Below are 15,771 nucleotides of genomic sequence, written 5' to 3' on the forward strand. Positions count from 1 at the left end.
CTATCAGAATTCCGTTTTGACATTTATAAAATGTCACGTGACTTTTGAAATTAAATTTGATAATTGAAAATAGACACGTGACCGTTTTTTTATCTTTCACGTAACTTCAAAAACTTCAATTCAACCTTAGAAACTGTCAAATAATATTTTGACATTTAAAACAGTCACGTGACTTTCAAAATTAAATTAGGAGCTTACAAAGCAAAAAGTGACTGGATGCAGCAAATTGCTTTTTTTAAACTAACTCCATTTCGACTGAAAAATAGGGTACAGTTCTTGCTTTATTGAATTCAGTATTTCTACTAGTACTACTAGGACCCCTCTAAATCCGGCACTGGTTGAAAAAAAGAAGCAAAATGTCCTTTTACCTTTATCCGAAAATCTGAGAGTATTAAGCAAGAAATGTCCTGGTGAAAACTTGTTAAAACAAAATTAAAGCTCGCGAAATAAAGTGGTTAAACTGTTGATATAGCGGTCGCTGTTAATTTTTGTTATCGTCACTTAATATGATGCTAAGAGTGCCATAATACCGCTATCTGCGCCTCATGATGCTGTAGCTACAAGCGGAATCGTATTTTTATGCATTAAAGTGGCGAAATCGCACCGCTGCAGGCTGTTTTCCAAATAATAATAGATGAAATTTTGGCAAGAAAGTCTCCGGGCCCCGGGAATGGTTTGCACTTACGCGATAGCAAAGGCTTTATTTGTAATTTAATATTCACAAGGTAGTATCCGAGCCGGTTCCCAAAATCTTATTACAATCGTCCATATGCAAAACGTTTGGAATGCTCGTTAAACGGCCCGTTATTGATTTATAATCTTGCCCGCCCTATAAAATTGCGAAAATCGACTCGCCGAAATCCCTTAAGATGGCCTTTTAAAGGTTTTATACCTCTAATTGATAACAAACATCTCTAGGGGAAAGCGGCGCAGCGAAAAATCGGGAAATCGTGACTGAAATTTAATGCCACGCATTTTCCGAAGGAAAGTGGATGTTAATAATAATAATGCCCGACTTGGTTTCGTTGGTTTTGTCTTGACGCTTTATTTCGTTTTATCTTTTTCCTCGGTTTTTTTACGGACCCAATTATTATTCTTTAACTGTCCCTAAGTGGAAGCTGATACGCAGGAAGTTTAGATTGTAGGCTTGAGATAAACGGAAAACGCCACCTGCGAAGCTAACGCTACAATGACTGGAATAAGCCAACCAGATGATTTTTGACAAAAATAACTTGAGTGTAATTTACTGGCCTAAGAACCGCTATTTTGAGAATCAGATGATACTAATCTTAAGCGAATAAAACAAGGGACTTAGCTAGCGATCGCAAATTTGCAGTGACGTTCAAATCCGATTAATTTAATATATGGTCCATAAGCATATACCTGCACTGATAGAATAAGAATGGAACAAAAGCGATCTTATCCGTAACGAAGCCCGCCTAAAACATTGCCAAGATAAACCGGCAGACACAATAAGATAAATCCGCCAGTCAAGATTCCCCAGAACGAATATCTCTATACGTAATATTCGGAAACCGAAAAAATCTCTATGTCGTGAATGTAGAGCCGGCTTAAGCCTCTAGCCGGTCTAGAGCCCGTAATGGCTGAATTACGTGTCCAAATAGGGAAATCCGGTTAAAATTTGCAGCAGAACGGGCGAATTATCTGACGAGAACATTTGCTTTCCAAGAGTCAGTTCTCACGGGTTTGCGATGGATGGTTCGATTTCATTTTTACGGCCACAACTTTAATTTAACCGACTCCATCTTTAATGTGACGTCTATTTATGGAGTTTTACATGCAACAACTAAAAAACAAGTTGGTGAGAAGATTCCTTACAACTTAATACATTTGTATAGGCCAGACCGTCCATTAATTGCTGTCGTTTCTGATAGTTTGCCGGCTAGTTTTGATTAATTATCTATTCTAAATTGCTTGATCCAAGTTAACAACTAATTAGGTAGCTAGCCCTCTGCCACATAATTACGTGCATGCCAAAATCAGGCGGAATTCACAATCCTTGCGAAAATTAACTTTTCTTGTGCCAACTTAGTTTATAACCAACATTTATTTATAAAGTATTAAGTTTATTAGCTAGCAGATACATAAAATCATAACAGAAATTCCAGATGATTTAAATACATAACCTAAAGTAACCTAAATTATCCTAGTTTTTCAGATAAATGGAAAAACACATAAATCATAAGGAAACAGGCATACAAAGATGCAATAAGACATATAAATAATATTTCACTCATTAGGCCTCATGAGGATGTAGAGATATTGTTATAGTACAGAAAAAAAATAAGTGATAACATAATTCTATTTTTCAGTCGAAATGAAAAGTTAAAGAAAGCACCCTGTAACTTTTTGCCTTCTAATTCCTTAAGAAGGCTCCTAAATGCAAAAACACTTTAATACAATCTTGTAGAAGGTAAAATTTTCTACAACTTTCTTTATTTACACTTTTTTGTAACTTCTCAAATAACGGAGTTACACATAGTCAAAGTAAAGTTGATCTAAAACAGGCAGTTTGGTGCATCATGTCACTTCTTGCCTTGGTAACTGCTCAAGAAGCCGCTAATTTAATTTTAAAGGTCGCGCGACTCTTTTTTGACATTAAATCGGAATTCTGAAGATCACGTGACTGTTTTAAATGTCAAAATGTTTAACCTAATGTTTTTTTAAGTCACGTGACAGGTTTTAAAGTGAAAACGACCACGTGACCCTTATTAAGGTGCAAATGGTCACTTGACTCTTTTTTTAACTTCAAAACGGAATCCTGGAGATGACGTTACTGTTTTAAATGTCAAAATATTATTTGAATGGTCACGTTAAAGTTTTTAAGTTTAATGTGATGTTTTTAAACTCACGCGACAAGTTTTAAGGTGCAAATGGTCACGTGACTAATTTTTTAACATCAAAAAGAAACCCTGAAGATCACTGGATTGTTTTAAATGCCAAAATATTATTTGAATGGTCACGTTACCGTTTCTAAGTTTAAGGTGATGTTTTTAAAGTCACTTGACAGGTTTTAAAGTGAAAACGACCATGTGACTTTTTTAAGGGGCAAATGGTCACGTGACTATTTTTTTTAACATCAAAACGGAATCCTGAAGTTGACGTTACTGTTTTAAATGTCAAAATATAATTTGAATGGTCACGTTACAGTTTCTGAGTTTAACTTGTTGTTTTTTAAAGTCGTGTGACAGGTTTTAAGGTAAAAACTCTGACGTGATTAGTTTCAATTATCAAATTTAATTTTAAAATTTACGTTACTATTTTTTTAACGTCAAAACGGATTCTAAAGATCACGTGACCGTTTTAAATGTCAAAATATTATTTCAATAGACACGCAAAGGTTTCTAAGTTTAAACTGATGTTTTTTTTTATATCACGTGACTGCCTTTAAGGTTAAAACGGTCACGTGACTGTTTTAAATGATGAAATTATGATTGAAAGGTCAAGTAACCATTTTTAAGTTTAAACAGACATTTTTTAAAGCCACATGACAGTTTTAAATATCAAAATGTTATTTGAAGGGTCACATAACGGTTTTTCAGTTTAAACTGATATTTTTAAACTCACGTCACTCTTTTCACAATTTTAAATCATCAAATTTATTTTCAAAGATCACGTGACTTTTTTTAAATTTAAAAAAGAAACCTGAGAAGTCACGTGACAGTTTTTAAGTTAAACTGTCACGTGACTTTTTTTAACAATGAAATTCATAATGTTGAAAATAATCAATTGTGAATGAGTTAAAAACAGTACTGACATTAAGTTAGGTTAAGTATTTTCTTCACAAACCAAGAATTTCGACAAATAATTACTCTATTTTTTAAGTATTTTTCTTGTTAAAAACTAAATTTTTTAAATATCCTCCTAATAAATATAAGAACAAAAAAAAAACAATAAAACTTCTCAAGACGCTTTTTTACTGGCCACCGTCGACGTCTGCGCCGTCAAGAACATAACAAAAGCTTGATTGGAAGCCACGTGAAACTCATCAGTCGCGCTTTCCGTGTCTCTTGGGGAGCTTCCGGACGCTCTGCACCATAAAATTACGTGAAACTACCAACTTACCCTAGTTTATGTCTCGTAGAATAACGGTGTATCATGCACCCATCAGTTATGAGAAAAATTTTGTTTCAAAGCTGAATTCAGTGTAAGTTTAGTCTGAAAAAATTTGAGTAGTTTTTAAATGATCTATAAATTACAGATGAATCTAAATGGAACAAAAACAGCCAAGACAATCTATCATCAAGCCGGTAGTGGTGAAAAGCACGTGCTTTTCTACCCCACGTCTCCCAATCCGTCACTAGGTTCAGAAGAGCGTAAGAACTGGAGTCAAGATATTTCATCAACACAAAATGTAAGTGTAAAAACAGCAAGCAGTAAATAAAAAGCTTCATCTTTAGGCCCCTTAAACTCTGATTACAACGAATAATGTCTCATTAAAGTCACGGGACACGATTTACGGTCGAAACCCTACCCAGTGCACAGTTCATAAATCAGAGCCCGGCATCTTTATCTTAACAAGAGCACGTAAATAATAACTCGATTTTCATATTTTTTTTACCTCCAGAATTTTCTGCACGTCGTTTCCGTTTTCAGTTTTTCCCGCTTTGAATTTGCGGCCAAAATTATGTACGAGTCTTGAATTAAATCAATCACGTGTCGATTTTATGACCTCTAACTTTACTGCACTATAGTATTTGTTAATTAGTTAGTTGGAATATCCGTAACTCGGTTAAATTATTATTATTATTGGTGTATAATTTGGGATTTCAATAATTCAGCTTCATGGTATTTTAGTAGTGGAAGTATTAATTTGTTTGATGGATAGCATTCAAACTATTTTGTATGTGAACATGAAGGTTACACAAAGCGGTTTTGGTTAAATTAGTATTAACCAGCAGGATGCAAAAATTGTAAAGCTGATATGAATTTGAAAACTGGGAAATTTCCGATCAATTTACTCGGGATTTTCAAACGTCAATCAAGAATCAAGGGAAGTTATATTAAATTGGTTTGCATTACCAAAATCAAATTTCTAGTCAGTACATTTCGAAACCAGTTACGCAGGTTATAATTAGCTTTAGGACTTTTTATTCAAGGTTTTGGAACAAAAATTTTCAGAATAACTCGATTGCTCTACTAATCGTCTTTTAAAATTGAATTTTCTAGAAGAACACTTAAAAAAAGTCAAAATATTTATAAATTCTCACCCCATATCGCTCTGATACATTAACTTTAACAAATGAGAAATCCTTTTTTTATGACTATGACATATAATATGCTTATTATTCACTAGTTTTGAATAGATAATAACACACATTACCTACCCGTGAGTACTGTCAGTCATTACATAACTGTTTCAAACCTGTATAGCAAAAACTAAAGTAAAATGAAGTGACGTAACAGTGTAATAGAAGCAAATGTTTTAAATATAACTTATAAGTTTGTGAACATTTGCTTCTTCGTTTGAGTTTCCTTTCTATTACATATTACGACATATTTTGACAGTTATGAGATTTGGCTGTCAGTTACACTTTTGTCTTTTGTTCTGTTCTAAACCTGAAAAGTGTCAAATTCAATTCCATGGAGACCGAAACGTACTTGAAAAGTATCGGAATCAGTGTGACTTTGACTTTGAATGCATTTTATACCATCATGAGTGCATTTTTGGCATTTATAACATTCGGCTGTGTATTTCGGCCTTAACTTTAGTCTATTTTTAAATATGACAACCACAAACCTCTCCATAGAGCTGTAAAACCATAAAACATTCTTAAAATCCAGTAGAATCAGTATCAATAATACTAAAAGGCATCTTATAGTTTTATGCGTAGAACTTTGACAGTTATGACGTCCTAAACCTGGAAACTGTCAAATTCAATCCCATGGAGGTACAAAACAACGAAACATACTTGGAAAGTGACGTTATTTTGTTTCTTTGTGAATACTTAAGACAGTCGTAGAAAAAGTATAGTATTCTACACTCATGTCAGGACTATTACTCACTGAATGATATAACTTTATTTTCGTGAGTAATAGCTATCATTACATTCTCGTTGAATAATATAATATTATTATAACTTACCTTTAGACCAAATCTATTCAAAAAGGTACTGAATTCTCTAGTGAGTAATCCGAGGCACACTTGCATAAAAACCATCCTAACTGAAATTTTATAGTGTTAGTACCTAGTTATAGTACCTCTTCGGTATCCAGGGACATAAAATAGATATTGGGCCGGTGCTTTCGCAAAAAAAGAGGTTCTCCCACCCATAAAACATGGCTGCTTTCCGAGAAAACAGATATTTCAGGTCAAACTGAGTCCGCGACCAATAAAAGCGTAGTTACTGACACTAGATCAGCATAAACCGCAAACGGCTCTATATTGCTTCTGTTATTGCCCGGCATCACCTGCGAGAAAACCCGCACTAATGTGTCTCTATTTTTATTTTTTGGTTTTGTTTCAACCCTAATCCGTAAACGTTTCAGTAATTTTACGCTAAAATACGCAAATACGTGGAATTCCATGTGTGCCAGTTATGAAAGGAATATTTTTTGCCCTCTTCTCCGGTTTATTTTTCTCTGCGTTTCGGTAATTTTCAATTCGCTTCGAGTGTGGCAGAGGCCATACAAGGCTTTTCAATTAAAATTTCTGTTGCCTCTCGTTCGTCACTTGATGTCGATCGACAAACCCCCGATTAAGTGTTGGAGGTTTTTTTCGTATTTTATCAAATTATGTCACTGACTGGTTTAATTGATTTTTTAGTTAATTTGTCATATACGCTAACTTTATCAGTCATTCTGCAATAATTATTTATTTGGTGGAACCGTTAGTATTGAAATTATTCTAGTTAAATGGCCTACAAACCGAGACAATAAAACTGGGCTAGAAAACCACAAGAGCAATAAACATTGATTACCTCCTTAGCAGTGAAAGAAGTTACGGTTCATTTAAATAAGTCGGCGAATGAAGAACAAAAGACATCTGAAATGCAGTCATGTAAAGCACCCTGTGCCATGTCGGAAACGATTTGGGTTAGAGCAAAGCAAAACGACCTGCCCTAGGACAAGTGTTGCAGTCATAAAGACATCGTTTTTATTGCCCCATCGATTTTCATTGCCCTGTTGCACAGTATTTCTCGCTCGAGGTGGAAATCTACGACCATTTGTACGGGTTGAGTTATCCTTCCTTCTACGAGAAACAACTTCAGCAAATCCAAACGCAAAAAGATTTACTTACTAATAATAACCGTTAATTAAATTGGATTCCAGAACGTCATTACTGTAGATTAATCCAGAGGACCTTCCCGGAATGTGAATTGTCATTAGGACGCTCATAACTGCCTATTAATAATTGATATATTACACAATTTTCTCTAATTTACATTAAATAGTAAATTTGATATGTTAAAACTGTCTGCTCATTTTATTGCCTACCTAAAAAGTTTTCATACATGAAGGAACCCAATTACGGCCTACAATTATTGATAGCGGTCAGATTTAATTGGAAAATATTTCGATTTAAATTTTAAATGAATTTGTTTGTTGTCCTCTTTCAATAATACAGTTAATGATTATAGAAGAGACAGTATGCTAAAATAGACTTTATTGCCACTGATTACTTAATTTGATAAGTAGGATAGTTAACTGCTATGTTTTCTGTGCTTTTTAAGGAAATTTTTTGAATATATGGCTCCGTGACAAATCATAATATTGCGTGCGTGAGTTTCAGAACGTTGTTGTTTCCCGCTATGGTAAATTGCACGGAACTAAGCGTGGCTTCACTTAAAACTTTAATTTCTGGGGGGTTTTCGTCTCGCAAGGCGACACCAATTACGACAAAATTGTGCCGGATAAGTTGTAATTTTATTAGAAAAGTTTCCGATCGCGACAGCCCTTAATCTACACCCCCCTAAAGGCACTGTTTACACTACGCGGTCCGTTATGAGATTTTTGTCCAGACACGCTGGTAAATCCACTGGAAAATCCTGGATTTTTCCAGGTAGTTAGTCCGCTGTTAATCAAATTTATTAACCCGTCGAGACCGCAGATAATATCCATGTAATAACAAATTTATTACAAACACAGAGACGGCAACGTTCATTAAGTCGGCAATAAATATTAATCGTTCTATCATAAGAATTTCCGTTTATTTGAATTTGAATTGTAAATCCTGGCAATCTCGACCCTTTAAATCCTCTTTCCCTGGTCAACAGTGGCGTACCGATTAGAAAACATTGCCTTTTTAATAGTAAAGAAGCTAAGCTTGAAATGACATTTTCAAGACTATGGACAGTGTCCAAACTGGCTTTTAGGCCTGATAAGTCAAAAGATAGTCTTGAAGCATCTTAAAGCACTAAAAACAGTCTAGATTTTTAAGAAATACTTGAATTTTTAGCACTGAGAAAGTTTAGAATGATGTTTTAAGTCTATGGAGAATGTAAAAATTGTTTTCTTAAGTTTGCTATGTCAATAACTTCGATTTTCCAAGCTGAAGCACTAAAAATAGTCCAGAATTCTAAGAAAATGAAAAGCAAAGTAAAAAGTACGAAAAGTTAGTTTTTAAGACAATTTTTATGAATCTGATATCAATGTCCTGTATCTAAGACTATTTTCAAGACTAAAATATTGAAATTTGTTTTCAAATTATGAAAACTTACTTCAAATGCAAATTTTACGTTTCTGATGTCACTTTTTGGTGTTCAAGTCAATTTTTAAGGTTTAAATTTGTAATAAAAAATTCTAGAAAAAGTGTTTTTTTTATGTAAACAAGTCAATTTTGAATATTAAAGTCTCTGGATGTGTATGAAAACTGGTTAGAAACACAATTTTTAATCTTCTGAAATCAATTTTTATCTTTTCTAAATCAATTTTTACAACTAAAGAATTTCAGTTTATTTGGAAACTATGAAAACTGGCTACAATAAAATTTTGTAAGCTTCTTAAGTCAGTTTTTCGTTTCCAAGACAATTTTTAAGTTGGGTTGGGTTAGTTTTGGGTCTTTGAACGTAATAACTGAATTATCTCGTAAACGAAGTTTCACATTAGAATGGGCCTGTCCCACAATTTTTTTTTATTTCATAACTACAAAGACGGATTGAAAATATTATACCCGTATTTTTTTGTTTTCAAAAATATTAAGTCTAAATAGAAAAAAAATGATGATAAAAACTACATTAATCTCATGTTTTAAACGCCCGCCGCCGGTGACGTACTACACTATCAACCAATCAGCGACAAGAAGTGAAACAGTTGGCGAGCAACAGCCAATAAAATCGCCCAGAATTACGTACGTCACATGCGCGCCAAAACAGATCTTTTAAATTTAATGGACAAATTCAAACTAATGTAGGAACATTTACGACCATAATTTTTTCTTCAAGAATATGAAAAATTAGTTTTTTGATCCTATTCTTTCGATTCCAGTCATTAAAACAAAAATTTATGATATGTGGGATAGGCCCATTGTATAAGAGATAATTAATTTTTCATCGTGAACAATAAATTTAAAAGAAACTGTAATTTTTGAAAAATATCCAAAGACGTAGAAAATAAGGCAAAAATATGAAAACCATCTTCCTGTATCTACGCTTCTGGAGAATTTTGGCAAACGTCATTCATAATGAGTATTAACTTATAGAGTGCTTGTTTCAAATTTGATCCAACGGTCTGATAGTTACGACAAAAAAAAACGATTTTTTAAAGTGAAATTTGAAGGACTGTATTTTCCTTTCAGAAAAATGACATAATGTATGTTAACTTATTTTTTGACGGGCTATCGAATGGTGAATTATTGACATTTAAAACTGGACCACCCTGTATAGTTCAATACGGTTTGATGCTTACTATGTGAATTATTTTTAGACAAACCATCGATCGAATCGAAATTGCATAAACATAAACTCTTTCCCGATTGACGTTCCATTATTAGTTTCAAACTTTATTTATCGTGGAACGTCTCTATTAAAAGCCTATAACTTAATTTCGCATATTATTATGGCAAATTGTGGTAATTTAATCCTATTTTGAGTGACCTCTGCTTTGCATTACCTACATTATTTGAGTTGCGGTTTACCTCTAATAAAATTTACTACTGTAAAATCATATAAATTATTCAATGCGGATGTTAATTTAAACAATTAATTATACAATATTCTGATTCATTTCTGCATATCATCGTTCATTTTAGACAGTTCAAATAGAATGTTTTGTCTATTAAATATTATTTGATAGTGCAGTCTGTTTAATTTTGTTTTTAACTGTTTAACAACATTCTCTAAGAAGCATGTTTAAACTGTGTTCTATTCATTAATAATTCTATTTTTGTGACGTTTATTTTATACTGGATTTTTTCATGCAGAAGTTGGATTGGCTTCATAATTAACTGCGCTTCAAAATTGACGCACGTGTCTATTGAAGCGAATCCTGTAAACAATTGTTGGACGATGTATATGTAAAAGTTGTATAAATATTAATGTTGCATGGAAAATCTGCTTACATTCCGCACAATTTTATAATCTGGCCTGTGATTTTTAAACAACATGAATTCAAAAGGAAAGGGGGTTTACGTTAGTTGGAATCAGGATCAAAGCGGATTAATTACATTAAATTAGGTTAAACGCGAATAGCACAAATAGCGCCCCATCACCTCCGTTTGGTATATATGTGGATATTAATCAACTGTAACAATATGAAAATTGAGCCAATAACTGGGAAATCTGGATTGGCCTTGTCAGCCTAATATCAAGCTAGACAAATTGCCGGTAAAATTTCTCTATTCCGAACCATAATCGTCATCCAATTCGGTAAATAAAATATGATCGTATTAAACAGATGACAGAAAACAGATTACCTTTAATTTCCGACCGTGATGACGGTTCGGATTTAGGGCGCCGCGACGCCATCGTGCGTTCCGTCTCTATTTTAGAAGTTTGAGGAAACGGTCCCGTTTTCCTAGACAATGAAAAATCTAGTTGCGGAAATTATTGTGTTCTCGGTTTAATATTAATTAGTTGGAATACAAAATGACTATTTAGGTTAGGTTAGGTAAGTCTTCATTATTTTATAGTTGATGATAAGGATTTCAGGTCTGAAATTGAAATTCCACTGGTTGGGAATTTATTCATTGTGGATTCTTTTACGTGATTTACCACAGCAAATTACTCTTGACCCGAGTATTCAAATGGTTTAATTACATCCATCCGCATTTTTCCCATTTTTGATAAACAACGCAATATTTGCGTTCATCGTAAAAAAAGGTTAATTTTTTTTTTTTGGAAAGCGTACTTCATTTAAAGGCACTCATATTAAATACGTCTCATAAACGGGGAGTAATAAAAACAACATCGGGGCTTGTTTAATATAATAACCGACATTAAAAAGACATTCTGGACCCCCGAGCAGATCCGTCACGGAAAACATGAAAAATGGCGGACATAAAAAGTTTGCGGATTGCAAAATTAGAGCCAGAAAATAGGCAGCAGAAATATATAAGGCGATTTGGATGGAATAACTTGTCATATTTTACTTTTTAAATTTATGCCTGTTTCGGGTCTCCGTCTTCCAGGAGGACTTTCGTAGATCGCGTGGTTTTTTTTTAATAAAGTTTGCCGTGATTTTTTTCTCTAATTGCATGCAATTTGTATCCGAGACTTGGGAATTTTATACGAGCGAAAATGTATCACCTGTAATATTCTCCGGTGCACAGCGTAGCTTATATCGCCCAAACGGCTTTCGTATAGTTCTCTAGACAGCATCAAATTGAAAATCTTGGGTGTTTTCATATATAGAGACCACATTGTGCTCGGCAGATCTCGAAAATTTTATATTGCCATCTCAGGTATTTTCATTACGTTTTTCGCATTCTTTTCCGAAAAACTGTTTCTGCGGATTGTCGCCGTCAACTTCGTGCAGATATCATAACCGAGAATGCTAAAGGACTGAATTAGTTATTTAGATATTGCGAAGCATCTAACAGGCAGGTGTTGGCACGACATCCAGATTAATTACCGTGGTAATTTGTGGAAGGCAATTAACAGGCATTTGAAGTTGACTAACTAACACATTTATGGCAAATTTTTAAGTTCAACTTTGAAACCTCTACGCTTTTTCGCATTTTTTTAGCTTGTTTAAAACGTTCTGAGCTTTGCACTAAACCGTTGGTAATTAGCTTATCCAATGCACAAAGGCCGCACTTAATGCAGCTAAACCTTGATCAAAGGGTCAATCACGTCTTGCCTAGGGAAATTTGACCGGTACATTGTGTACCAGCAATTTCATGGGATGCAAATCTTGAAGTAAACAGATTGATTATTAGTGTCCTTTAGAATTTAGTTGTTTTTGATATTATTGATTCATAAAACTTTGCAATTGTATCATCAGAAACCTCTAAGAATTATTTCTAAGTGTCAGAGGCCTCTGAAACATTTTAATGGACAACTCAAAAAGCCAGAAGATTCTAATAACGATTAGAATGTGACAGAAGTTTCTGAAACCTTTTAACACTCTTCTAAAGTTGCCAGAATCTTCTACGAACTATTTCGAAAGTGCCAGAGGCCTTTGAAACAATCTAATGGACAACTCAAAAAGCCAGAAGATTCTAATAACGATTAGAATGTGACAGAAGCTTCTGAAACCTTTTAACACTCTTCTAAATTTGCCAGAATCTTCCAAGAAATATTTTGCAAATGCCAGAGGCCACTAAAACATACTAATGGACATCTCAAAGTACCAGAAAGTTCTAATAGTGATTAGAATGTGCGAAAAGCCTCTAAAATCTTTTGAGAGGCTTCTAAAGATGCCAGAAGCCTCTAAGAACTATTTTGAAAATGCCAGAAGTCTCTGAAATCATTTAAGAGTCTTCTAAATTTGCCAGAAGCCTCTAGCAGACATTTTAAATGTGCCAAAGAACTCTGAAATATTCTAATGGACATTCCAAAGTGTCAGAAAGTTTTAATAGCCATGAGAATATGCCAGTAGCTTCTGAAACATTCTAATAGACATCTCAAAGTACCAGAAGCCTGTAAAAAATATTTTTTAAGTTCCAGAGGCCTCTGAAACAATTTAATGGACTACTCAAAAAGCCAGAAGATCCTAATAACGATTAGAATGTGACAGAAGTTTTTGAAACCTTTTAACACTCTTCTAAAGTTGCGAGAATCTTCCAAGAAATATTTTGCAAATGCCAGAGGCCACTAAAACATACTAATGGACATCTCAAAGTACCAGAAAGTTCTAATAGTGATTAGAATGTGCGAGAAGCCTCTAAAATCTTTTGAGAGGCTTCTAAAGATGCCAGAAGCCTCTAAGAACTATTTTGAAAATGCTAGAAATCTCTGAAATCATTTAAGAGTCTTCTAAATTTGCCAGAAGCCTCTAGCAGATATTTTAAATGTGCCAAAGAACTCTGAAATATTCTAATGGACATTCCAAAGTGTCAGAAAGTTTTAATAGCCATTAGAATATGCCAGTAGCTTCTGAAACATTCTAATAGACATCTCTATGTACCAGAAACATGTAAACATTATTTTTAAAGTCCCAGAGGCCTCTGAAACCTTTTAACACTCTTCTAAAGTTGCCAGAATCTTCCAAGAAATTTTTGCAAATGCCAGAGGCCACTAAAACATACTAATGAACATCTCAAAGTACCAGAAAGTTCTAATAGTGATTAGAATGTGCGAGAAGCCTCTAAAACGTTTTGAGAGGCTTCTAAAGATGTAAGCATCCCCTAAGAACCATTTTGAAAATGCCAGAAATCATGAAATCATTTAAGAGTTTTCTAAAATTGCCAGAAGCCTCTAGCAGGCATTTTAAATGTGCCAGAGAATTCTGAAACATTCTAATAGACATCTCAAGTACCAGAAGCCTGTAAAAAATATTTTTTAAGTCCCAGAGGCCCCCGAAACAATCTAATGGACAACTCAAAAAGCCAGAAGATTCTAATAACGATTAGAATGTAACAGAAGTTTTTGAAACCTTTTAACACTCTTCTAAAGTTGTCAGAATCTTCCAAGAAATATTTTGCAAATGCCAGAGGCCACTAAAACATACTAATGGACATCTCAAAGTACCAGAAAGTTTTAATAGCGATTAGAATGTGCGAGAAGCCTCTAAAATCTTTTGAGAGGCTTCTAAAGATGCCAGAAGCCTCTAAGAACTATTTTGAGAATGCCAGAAGTCTCTGAAATCATTTAAGAGTTTTCCAAAGTTGCCAGATGCCTCTAGCAGACATTTTAAATGTGCCAAAGAACTCTGAAATAGTCTAATGGACATTCCAAAGTGTGAGAAAGTTTTAATAGCCATTAGAATATGCCAGTAGCTTCTGAAACATTCTAATAGACATCTCAAAGTACCAGAAGCCTGTAAAAAATATTTTTTAAGTTCCAGAGGCCTCTGAAACAATTTAATGGACTACTCAAAAAGCCAGAATATCCTAATAACGATTAGAATGTGACAGAAGTTTTTGAAACCTTTTAACACTCTTCTAAAGTTGCGAGAATCTTCCAAGAAATATTTTGCAAATGCCAGAGGCCACTAAAACATACTAATGGACATCTCAAAGTACCAGAAAGTTTTAATAGCGATTAGAATGTGCGAAAAGCCTCTAAAACCTTTTGAGAGGCTTCTAAAGATGCCAGAAGCCTCTAAGAACTATTTTGAAAATGCCAAAAATCTCTGAAATCATTTAAGAGTTTTCTAAAGTTGCCAGAAGCCTCTAGCAAACATTTTAAATGTGCCAAAGAACTCTGAAATATTCTAATGGACATTCCAAAGTGTCAGAAAGTTTTAATAGCCATTAGAATATGCCAGTAGCTTCTGAAACATTCTAATAGACATCTCTATGTACCAGAAACCTGTAAACATTATTTTTAAAGTCCCAGAGGCCTCTGAAACCTTTTAACACTCTTCTAAAGTTGCCAGAATCTTCCAAGAAATTTTTGCAAATGCCAGAGGCCACTAAAACATACTAATGGACATCTCAAAGTACCAGAAAGTTCAAATAGTGATTAGAACGTGCGAGAAGCCTCTAAAATCTTTTGAGAGGCTTCTAAAGATGCCAGAAGCCTCTAAAAACTATTTTAAAAATGCCAGAAATCTCTGAAATCATTTAAGAGTCTTCTAAAGTTGCCAGAAGCAGACATTTTAAATGTGCCAAAGAACTCTAAAACATTCTAATAAACATCTCAAAGTACCAGAAGCCTGTAAAAGTCCCAGAGGCCTCTGAAACCTTTTAGCACTCTTCTAAAGTTGCTAGTAGCATCTAAGAACTATTTTGACAGTGCCAGAGGCCTCTGAAACATTCTAATGGTCATCTCAAAGTACCAGAAGGTTCTAATAGTTATTAGATTGGACAAGTTTTGTATTTGACGTTTTCTTCTAAATTCAAACTTGAGGAAGTTCAATACATGCCTAATTTTGATTTAAAAATCAAAATATGTATAAAAAAAATTGCTTAATAGACAGGGTGTGTATACAAGGGATTTCAAAATTTAACAGTGGATTCTATAGATTAAAATATCTCAAAAACTTACATACTGCTTAACTAATATAAATTATAAATTGACAAAATTGCACTTTTGTAAAAAATCGATATGAAAACAAAACATCAAACCGCATAAAGCTACTGGAATTATTGCTTTTTGAGTCATTCTCTAACACTTTTTTAACTGCTACTCTACTCACTTTCTGATTATTAACCACCCATATAAAGTGAATAATATAAAGGTCATTAGTGACAGCTTTATTAATCCA

At 33.9% G+C, this 15,771-nt stretch overlaps 1 protein-coding gene across 1 annotated transcript in view; it reads left to right on the top strand.

Moving 5' to 3' along the window:
- Nucleotides 1-4,011: 4,011 nt before the first annotated feature.
- Scgdelta (sarcoglycan delta) overlaps nucleotides 4,012-15,771 on the top strand; it is a 42,408-nt gene continuing 30,648 nt past the window's right edge. The window contains exons 1-2 of the mRNA XM_081989182.1: nucleotides 4,012-4,168; nucleotides 4,223-4,375. Coding sequence (XP_081845308.1) covers nucleotides 4,223-4,375 — 153 coding nt within the window. The 5' untranslated portion in view covers nucleotides 4,012-4,168. The remainder of the gene's footprint in view (nucleotides 4,169-4,222; nucleotides 4,376-15,771) is intronic.

Source organism: Ips typographus, linkage group LG11 (genome assembly GCF_016097725.1).
Source record: "Ips typographus isolate SLU linkage group LG11, UJ_Ityp_2.0, whole genome shotgun sequence".
NCBI lineage: Eukaryota > Metazoa > Arthropoda > Insecta > Coleoptera > Curculionidae > Ips > Ips typographus.